The sequence below is a fragment of the Cyprinus carpio genome, chromosome B18 (assembly GCF_018340385.1).
Source record: "Cyprinus carpio isolate SPL01 chromosome B18, ASM1834038v1, whole genome shotgun sequence".
Taxonomy (NCBI): domain Eukaryota; kingdom Metazoa; phylum Chordata; class Actinopteri; order Cypriniformes; family Cyprinidae; genus Cyprinus; species Cyprinus carpio.
The window spans coordinates 23,135,288-23,145,821 of NC_056614.1; the positions used below are offsets into that span (position 1 = coordinate 23,135,288).

The 10,534-nt window shown below is 34.9% G+C and overlaps 1 protein-coding gene across 1 annotated transcript; it reads left to right on the forward strand.

The window, feature by feature from the left end:
* The first annotated feature begins 7,921 nt into the window (after nt 1–7,921).
* Nucleotides 7,922–10,347, forward strand: LOC109108817. The gene is made up of 2 exons (XM_019121934.2): nt 7,922–8,059; nt 9,090–10,347. The coding sequence occupies exon 2, from the start codon at nt 9,098–9,100 to the stop codon at nt 9,767–9,769; it is 672 nt and encodes a 223-aa protein (XP_018977479.1). The 5' UTR covers nt 7,922–8,059; nt 9,090–9,097; the 3' UTR covers nt 9,770–10,347.
* The last annotated feature ends 187 nt before the right edge of the window (nt 10,348–10,534 follow it).

The following is a 10,534-nucleotide window of genomic DNA, read 5'->3' on the forward strand; positions in this document are numbered from 1 at the left end:
GCACAGAATCTGCATTTGAAGCTACACATATACTACGAAAATGTGTTTTTACACAGGCTTTTAATGATCCACGAACAAATTAGAGATGCAGAAATATTTATTTTTTAAATATAATATAACCATAATAAAAAATGGTTTATATTGCAGATATTTAAAAATATATTGTCTTAAATCTTCAATTATAAGTATAAATGTGAAATAATTAAATTATACATAAAAATATGAAACTATAAATTAGAAATTAAATATATACAGCAGCATCCAAACCGCTTTAGGCACTAAGGGCTGAGGTAAGTCAGAGCTGTCAGTACTATCTATTACTAATGTTTTGGTGCAGTATTCGCAAACAACTTTGCTCTGTGCAGACTCTGTCCCACCTTCAAATTTTGTGCAGTCTTAAGCTGTATAAAGACGTCTTGGGACAGTGTTTGTCAAATCTGGTCCAGGAGGGCCACCAGCACTTACTGGACACACATATTTCAGGTCTTGAACCCTCTATTAATGAGCCGATTAGTAATGTTAGATTAGAAGGCATCTGAGATGTACAGTACTCCAGCCATGACCAGGATTGAGAACCACAGCTCTAGGAAGATTACAAAGAAGCATCCACATGACCTAAGTAATATTCACAAGCTAAGTCTTGATAGTAGGATTCATAATATTGCAGATGGGGTCTGCACAGCTGTTAGAAACAAGGGATTTGAGACTTAACACTGGTCTCTTCTCGGAGGGGTCTGTCCCACCCATGAACGCCTGATAAGCAGTATGGGGACTGAACTGATGAAGCGTGTCGCAGAAGCTGATTACATGGATGCTGTAAGGAGGGATATGAATTCTAATAATATCTGACTTTCAACGCCTGATCACGCAATGCATTGACTGTCAAGGTTTGTCGCACACTACGGCTTTAATAACCTTTAAACTTGGCAAGCATCACTATTATTATTGCTCATAAAGTATTAAACCTGTAGTATTAAACTTTGTTTAAAAGTTATCCCACAGTGTTTGTGGTACAAACATGATTGATGCCACAAATTATGTGGCTGTAAGAGATCAGATTTATGTTTTAAATATTAGATTAATTTTTTTTTGTATAACTATGTTAAGTCGACACCATTCAACTGTTGATTAATAAAACTTGTGAATATTATGTCATGTGACTGTTACATCATGCTATGTAGCAGAAGTGAGTCAGCAAAGAAACTGTATCTAAAACTATACATATAATATTAAAAAAAATCCTACATGCAGTTTTTTTTTTAAATGATGCACATAAACAAATGCATTTAAAGTTGCAAAAATAATGTTAAAACTTAACCCTAGTATAAAAGGAATAATTTACCGCGAATTATACATTTGCTGAACATTTACTCACTCTCGGGCCATTCAAGATGTAAATAAGTTTGTTTCTTCATCAGAACAGATTTAGAGGAATGTAGCATTACCTCACATGCTTGCCAGTTGGTCCTCTACAGTGAATGGGTGCTGTCAGAATGAGAGTCCAAACAGCTGATAAAAACATCACAATAATTCACAAGTAATCCATACGACTCCAAACCATTAATAAATGTCTCATATTATTTGTGGTACAAACATGAATGATGCTTAAAATATGCATCTTTAAGTGATTAGATTTATCATTTTTGAACATATTAAAGGCTTCGATTCTATTTCCCATAATTGTATGCTGAATGATAATCATGCATAATCATCTTCATCCTGTATGTACAACAATATTCATTTAACATCGCAGAATTGTTTAACTTTCGACTACAAGTTTCAGAGTACACTTCGGCACTGTAACATGGAAAAAAGTTTCTCTAAATATTTTAAATTAAGCTCCAAACCAGTTAAAATATATGTACTGTTTAAATGATCACAGAATAGTTATTTTCCATTCATGGCCCAACAAGACCACGCCTGCTGACAACTAACATAAAAAGAGCTTTCATAAATAACTTAAGCTGCCAGTGAAGTACGATGGCACTTATTTGCAATTCAAATGAAGCTGAAACTCTTTCATCTCTGACAGAGATGAGATTCTCACCTGAGAATAGAGATTCTGCCACATTCATTTACAATGGCCTAGATAAAGCGATGAAGCCACTCTGTGCTGAAGTCAACCACTGAGGTATAGGATCTACACATGGCCAGGTTTTACCTACCGTTTGTTACTTAACAGAATAATACATACATGCATGAATGAATGGTTTGAAGATGGTTTGTCAAACAAAACAGGCAAAAATATTAATGCATGACTTTTTTAAAACAGCTGCTACAGTATGTGCACAGGTTTGTTTCTGTAAACAGAAAACTGAAAAGCAAAAACAACCATAAAGAGAAAACTTTTTAAAATGTTTTTATTTCATTATCATGTTTTACTTATTATTGAAGAATGGAATAGCCACTTTCTAAGTGTTCTGGAAATGGGTCATGTTATGGAAGTAAAATGGGTTGTGACTAACATTTTTGCACATCATGTTGAATATTTAGCAATTCTAAAAGAACAAAAAAAAAATTCTTTTAATTAAGGATGTAATGATTAACCGTGAGCCAGTTGAAAAACGATTCAAATATTTAACGATTCAAATCGGTTGAGATGCTAAACAAATTGCGATTCAATTAAGGGTAGAAGTTTATATGAATGTATGTCTGAGGGGAACTTACGGTCTTTAGAAAAGTTTAGATGGTATTTTTTCTTTTCATCTTGCCTCTGTATTATGCATATTAAAGTTCATAAGTGCAGCGCTGCTTCGTTTCCAGCAGAAACCAAGGAAACTCTTTAAGCGCCACCTGCTGGCAGAGAGTGAATCTAAGTCTCATTCAACTCGTCTGCTGTTTTGGTTTCATGCAGATATTTTTTATGTATAGTTTCACAAAACTGAAGTCAAAACATTCTTTTTTTTTTTGCTTCAAATTTTGAAATTATACAGTCTAATTTAGATAAAAAGCTGCTCATGTTGCATGTATGTAGCATCTTTGTTTGGATCATGATTAAAATGCAGTGCTTGCCTCTAATTTTAAATGGAAAGAGCACAGACAAAGCCTTATTTTGTTTATATGAAGAGATTTAATTTATTTGTGTTATTTATTTTATTTGGGGCTTGTTTTAAAATTTCAATTTAGTTTTGTTATTTACATTTACATTATATTTAAATTTTGTCATTTAGTAGACGCTTTTATCCAAAGTGACTTACAAATGAGGACAATGGAAGCAATCAAAACCAAAAAAAGAGCAATAATATGCAAGTGCTATATATTATTATAGTGTATTTCAATTTCACAAAGAAATGTGCAGCATTTTGTCCAAGCAATAATAAAAAGACACATTTTAATTTATAATTTGTCTTAAATCTCATTTTGTAAAAAAAAAATAAAAAAAAATAAAATTGCGAATCAAATTGAATCGTGAAATCAAATTCGTGAATCGAATGAATTGTGAGTTGAGTGAATTGTTACATCTTTTAATAAATGTACAATTACTTTTCAAATGTGACAAATCTTTCACTTTTTAAAGGAATAGTTCACCCAAAAATGTTCTTCAGCAAAACATTGCATCACTTACTCACCAGTGGAATGGGTGAATGGGTGCCGTCAGAATGAGAGTCCAAACATCTGATAAAAGCATCACAATAATCCACGACACCAGTCCATCAATTAACGACTTGTGAAGTCTGTGAATTCTGACGGCACTCATTCACTACAGAGGATCCATTGGTAAGCAGTGATGAAATGCTAAATTAAGAAACAAACTCATCTACATATTGGATTGTTTAAGTGTCAAAAAATTCATGCAAAATACAATTTTGGGTGCACTACTCTCTTAATATTGTGTAATGAGTTAATTCCCCTATAATACTGTACAAAATCTTATATGTAATATAATCTGACTAGGCAATTAAACATCTATATGAAATCACATTTATTTTAGATAACTCTTAAAAAGATCAAAAAGAGCATCAGTTAGGCATGGCATTTTTCTGAAGCATCTAAGTTCATGACTTGTGTGTATTTGTCTGCACATGATTGCAGATCTAAGTCAATCTTGCTGTCGCGTCTGGTTGAGTGTTGAAGGATTAAGAAAAGAGTAAAATCTTTTTGTTAATCTGGTGCTTTGTAGGGCGAGAGAGATAGAGGGGGAGAATTTGCTAGTTGATTTCCTGTCAGCAAACTTAATTTCAAAGCAGGAAAAAAAGAATGCAGTGTTATGTATGAGTAAAACAATGTGTGACCTGCCAGTGAACCCAGACATGTAAATTGTATTACTTAATTATATTTATATTAATAAACATGAATATAAGTAATATTTAAACAAATTAATTAAATTAATTAAAAGAACATTTATGTTTGTGTTTAAAACTATACAGCATGTATGTGCTTAGCCAACTGAATTTTAAGAGTGGAAGAAAGACCAGAAAAGACGAGTAAACTTAACCCAAACACTTATGACAGCCATATGGCCACAAACACACACACACACACACACACACATTGTTTTAAATCCTTTATATTCTCTGAGTAGCTGTTCAGCAGAGCAGCCGAAGGTTTTGCATCCTTCAGATTCATCAAAACGGTCTCATCCTACTGTCACCATTCTCTCTAAATACACATTCAACATGTAGTACCATAATGCACAACCACATTATCCTCTTATTAGAATCAGTTGCATTACATGCTTCATATATGATGCTTAATATGATATTTTATATGTATACATTTCAAACTCACAGCACAGAACACGTGGTAGATAAACCCCGTATAGCCAGCCATATGTGTATGTGATTTGAAGGGTTAAATCCAGGAAACACTCTGGATTAGACTATAACATGTGACAGGACACACAATCAGACTGATTCCAAGATGACACTGAAGATTCAAGTGATTTTCTTCATATATTTTAATGGATGTGTGATGTTGACTTTGGTAATGTCCTCAGAAAGAGTGTTTCTAATAGCACTCTTTATCCTTGTTGTCAAACAGTGTTATTTACTGAACTGAATTGACCAATCTATCTATCTGCTAAATTTTCTCTAATTTCCTAATTTAGCACACAACAAATAATAAAAAAAAAAACTGACATATATATTAGCAATATTAAAAATGGCAGTATAGCTCAAATGATCTATGTATGTCCCGCACTCAGATATTGACTGAAAGATAGAAATGAAGGCAGCTGGCCTTTCTCTGAGAGAACATGTGGGGAGTGAGATGGAGAGAATCTTTCTGACTGAAGTCCTGAAGTCCTGATGTCAAGCAATCTGAGACTTCAGCAAATCTCTCAACATCCCTCAGACTAAAAATAACCTCAAAATACATTAAAGCCACCAGCAACCCACTCACACCAAAGAGGTCAGAAACACATACTGATCTTCACTGCTGTTAGTATAAAGTTGGTATAGGTGACTTTTCTTTCACAAGTCTTACTATCCTGAAAATTTAAATCTCAAAACTTTTAAGTCGTATCCTTATTTACAGCAGACCACATCCGTTAGATGTTTGAGCTTATAATCTTGAGATGAAACGTGACCTTGGTGGAAAGGCAATGATTTCTGTAGAAATCTCTGTTAAATCTCAGTCTGTTTATAAAATCCCATGAGTTACATCATCAAACATATCTATGGCTACACATGTGATCAAAGACACAATGGATAAAACCCAAGGCATTACCATCACACATGCTCTGAATGACAATGAAACTCTTATTTCTGTCTGGACTGGTATATAGCATCCGATGCATCTAAAGTTTAGATTTTTGAGATTTTTGGCTTTACTTTGCAGTAAAAGAAACATAAATGTGACCTCTTAATTGTCAGTTTTTCAAAATTAAGATTTACATAAAACTGAAAGCTGAATAAATAAGCTTTCCATTGATGTATGGTTTGTTAGGACAGGACAATATTTGGTCGAGATACATCTGAATATCCGGAATCTGAGGGTGCAAAAAAAAAAAAATCAACATATTGAGAAAATCGCCTTTAAAGTTGTCCAAATTAACTTATCAGCAATGCATATTACTAATCAAAAAATATGTTTTGATATATTTACGGTCGAAAATTTACAAAATATCTTCATGGAACATGATCTTTACTTATTATCCTAACGATTTTTGGCATAAAATAAAAATCTATTATTTTGACCCATACAATGCATTTTTGGCTATTAAATATACAACAAGCGACTTGAGACTGGTTTTGTGCTCCAGGGTCACAAATGCACACCTTGTTGTTGTTGTTTTTAATAAGGAAATCTATGTATATGTTATTTCCTTCTCAGCAGAAGGAAATGTATAATCTAAGTGGTGAGAGGACAATTTCAGAACAGCAAAACGAAAATCCCCCATATTAGAGAGCTGAAAAAAAAAAAAAAAAAAAAAAAAAAAAAACACGCTAGCACTTCAACTCTGCTACTGTCTTTCCCCCGAAACATATGTTTCTAATCATCTCTGGGTATTTACTTTCTGTGCAAAGAGCTTCCTCCGAAAAAGGACGAAAGAGCATGTCGTGACAGACACTGAGAGAGGAATCAAAATGAAGGGATTGAGAGTCTTAAGAGTGATAACAGCTTCATCTCTGTCTCTCACACTCATTACACAAGCAGACAGCTCTGCAATTACTGCTTCAGCTGTACAATTACTGCTAGCTACAACAGCTGCCATCATCCATAGCAAAAACACAGATGACTGCACGCACACACAAACAGATAAGGATAGAGATGAAGTTGCATGAATGTGGTATCTAGAATATTAAAAGGAAAGACATAAACCAATGCTTTAATCTCAGGGTCAAATAGGGTAATTTGTAAATAATAATAATAATAATAAAAAAAAATCATCAGTTTACTATTCCATATTACACTGCCAAAATGATCCAAAGCTTTGTGTCTCCATCTTGTGGATAATTTCTTGTAGCAGCAGCAGCAGCAGCAGCAGCAATAATAAATAAATAAAATGTGGCATTATAAAATAAAATATTACGAAATATAGCCTACCAAATTTTAGGGGGAAAAAATTTAATTCATATGGGGGGCATTTTTGTCCCAAAGCCTTCCTCATTTCCAGCAGCAGCATTTGCATGCAGCAAATAATCGTTAGCCTACTTCCTGAAATACTTAATACTGTCAGTAAAATGTTTGGATCAGTAATTGTATTTGTTGTGCCTGTGTAACTGTGTCAATGTAAATATACAGCTCTGAGTGCCTGGCCATCATTGAACCATTTGTGCAGTCAAAGAGGCAGAAAATGACTCACTTTAATCAATAGTTCCACATTTTAAAACCGGTGACGCTGTGCACGAGGGCAGTCAGGGAGTGTCCGTGTGGAACAAGTAAATTTCCAACAGCTCTGTTGACGGAGTAAGTGAGGGGTAGCATTAGGTCCGATTCATTTTAATGACTCGGTTCGTTTTAGTGAACCGATTCAAAACGGATTCTTTTGAGTCGTTAAGTTTTTCCTAGATGTGCGGATTTTAGCTGTTTTGTTTTTATGCATACAAAATTATGTTTGCCCTTAAATACAGTGTGTTAATTATTCTTAAAATTGAATAGTGAATCAGCTGTGCCACAAGACTGGCATTTAATTTGGGCCGCGCAATCTGTTAGTCTCGCGAAATTAAATTGTTTTAGCAGAATAGTCAGACTTGTGGTTTGTAAATTCACAATTACCTGACATGTAATGTAATGACGTGTAGTGACATGTTTTGTCGAGCCAACGTGCATTAAAAAAAACTACGTTCAGCAACTTCAGATTTAATGCACTCTAAATCTGCTTGTATTTGTTTATATTTAGTGAAATGTTTAGTTTAAATTAGGTGTTTTGCCACACAGGTTTTCTTAACTGCTTGAAAAAGTCGAATTAAGTTGAATTTTTTTTCACTCTCTCACATTTCTGTCCGTCTAGCTTTTCGAATCGGCTCAAATGATTCATTAAAAAGAATCGGTTCAAAAGAGTGATTCATCTGGAAACTGTGCATCACTATCTGAGTTTTCTCCTTTTGCACAGTCAGTCTCTCCATCCCAGATCCTGCCTCTGCTCGCCTTTCCACTCATTTACTGGTCAACGAAGGTAGGTTTTTACTTAATTGACTATTTGATTTGCCACGCATGCAAAACGGCAATGTTTACGTTTTGGATCAGCACAATAAGTATCCTGCTTTATAGTCTCAGTAGGACTCTGCTTTGTACCGCTGTCTCAGCTCTGATGCCACGTCAGTGGGGAAAATTATAACGGGTTTAAACTCCACCATGTTATTTCAGGGTAAATTATTTTAAAAATTTAATTTGACAGTTTAAATTGTGCTTTAAATCTCTTTACAAGAGTGTGGTCCCCAGATGAGACCCATATTCAAAGCACTTCAGCAGCTGGAAGGTGTGGCCGAGATAAAATATGAGTTTAAATGGTCTTACATATGAACTTTATATATTTAGAAATAAATTAATATCGATAAAATAATGAGAAGTTTTTTTTTATTTATTTAATGTCCAGAGTATGCAAAATAAACATAGCTCTTTGTGCTTTTATTTACATGAATGCCAATGGAAGCTGGTCATATCCATCAATGTGCGCTTGTTTCTCTTCCCTATTTAGTGGCCAATAAAACCACAAAAGAACATGATGTTCAGATGTCTACAAATTTAAACCATGCTGCTTCCCAAATTTTATTCAACATAGTTTTTCCGTTTTTTTAAATATATGCAAAACACCCTGCACATGATACCTACATGTTACTAACTTTCTCAAATTGTGATTAACAACTCTTAAGTTGAGAATTTATTCTATTTTTTTTTTTTTTTAAGTATATTTAATTTGGTTTTTTTTGTCATTCCTGCCAAAGCAACTATCTGTGGCCTTCCTTTCCATTATGTTATGTTTTATACTGTTAACTCTGTATCTGTAGACTGTTTCTACAATATCTGTAGTCCAGTTTATAGTCGGAGACCTTCATCGTGAAAATTTTGTTTTTGGCCCAGTGACAACCTCTTACTTTGTTCTCCTAGTATTGTAGAAACTAGTTAGACTGGTCTTGAAAAAGTCATAAAAATAGTTGTTTGTGTGAGTTGGCTTTAATAACTGTGATGTATCTCTCTATTGCAAGAGGGCAGAATGGGAGCAAAGCTCAGTCAGAAGAAGAGTGAAGGAGCAGAGACCGTAGGTCCAGCAGTACAAGAGGGCTCACCTGTGGCTGAAAATGCAGAGCAGAAATCTTCTGAAGGTGAGGTTCAAGAAGAGAGCATGCCTGCAGAAGAGAAGACCATCGGTGAGCCTGGCTCTTCAAGCAGTGTTCTGCAGAGCCTTACACAAGCTGTAGGAGAAACGGTCAACACAGTCACTGAACAGATTGCTGCACCGGTGGAAGATGTTGTAAACAAAGGTATTGAAGCAGTGGAGTCCGCATTGGCATCCGTCAGCCTGATTGAGAAGGAACCTGAACCTGAACAGAAGTCTGAACCTGTAGTAGATCTCGCTGATTCTGATGTTCTCCAAGAACCCAGCCTCTTGGATGACCTGCTGAAATCTCCACTCTCAGAAGCCCTCATTTCTGGAGTCACTATGGTGAGTGAAGCCATGACAAGTGAGATGGTTGAAGACAAAACTAGTAGTCCTGCACCAGCTGAGAACAAGGATTTGTTGGAATGTCTGGATAAGGTGGAGACGCCCTCAGTGGACCTCCCGGACTGTAAACTGACCCATGAATTCACAATCCCTAACTCAGATCCATCATTCACTTTGGAAGATATGGGACAGAATGCAGTTGACGCAGTCAACCTTATTTAAACCATTACACTCGCCTCTAGAAAACAGCAGCGGCTGGAAGATCATTACGTGCAATTATGTCGTAACAATATTCAAGAAATTAATGAACTTTCTTTTTTCCTGAGGATGTGGTCATGAAACGGTTGTTTATAATTCAGAATTGAATTGATGTAGCAAACTGGATGCAGAATTCGTCAGAAAGAATTAAAGTGAATTGAAGTTTAAAGAATTTCATAAACCTTTTTATCAGAAATAATGCCTTATTTGAAAGTTTGGACCACAGTTTAAAAAGCCTTGATGTTTGAAGGTTAATATTAGTCAATAGAGCCAATTCTTTAATTCTGAGATTTACACAACCCTGTCATGAAATAGATGAAAGTGACCAGCCACCTCAGATATCTGATGAAAATTCCTTATGCCTACCAATTCGTTGACAAGCAGCAAACCAGCTGATATCTTTTCTTGATGGTTATTTTTCTCCAAGCTCTTGGTGACTGTGTATGAACCGTTCAGTCTCCCATTGGGGAAGAAGAAAAGAATGTACATTAAAACAGTGATTGTAGTAAAGGAAAATAAAGACTGTTAACACATCACAATAACATTGTTTCTTGATTTGTATTTTGTATTTAATCAAATATTGTTTGTGGATTGCATTCCTACAGTATCTTCTCAAACATCTGAGCAAAACATCAACATGTGAAAATAGCTTGATTCAACATTACCGCAATGCCTCTGGTGTTAGAAATAAAACACTGAAGTACATGAAAAATCCCAAAACATGGGAGT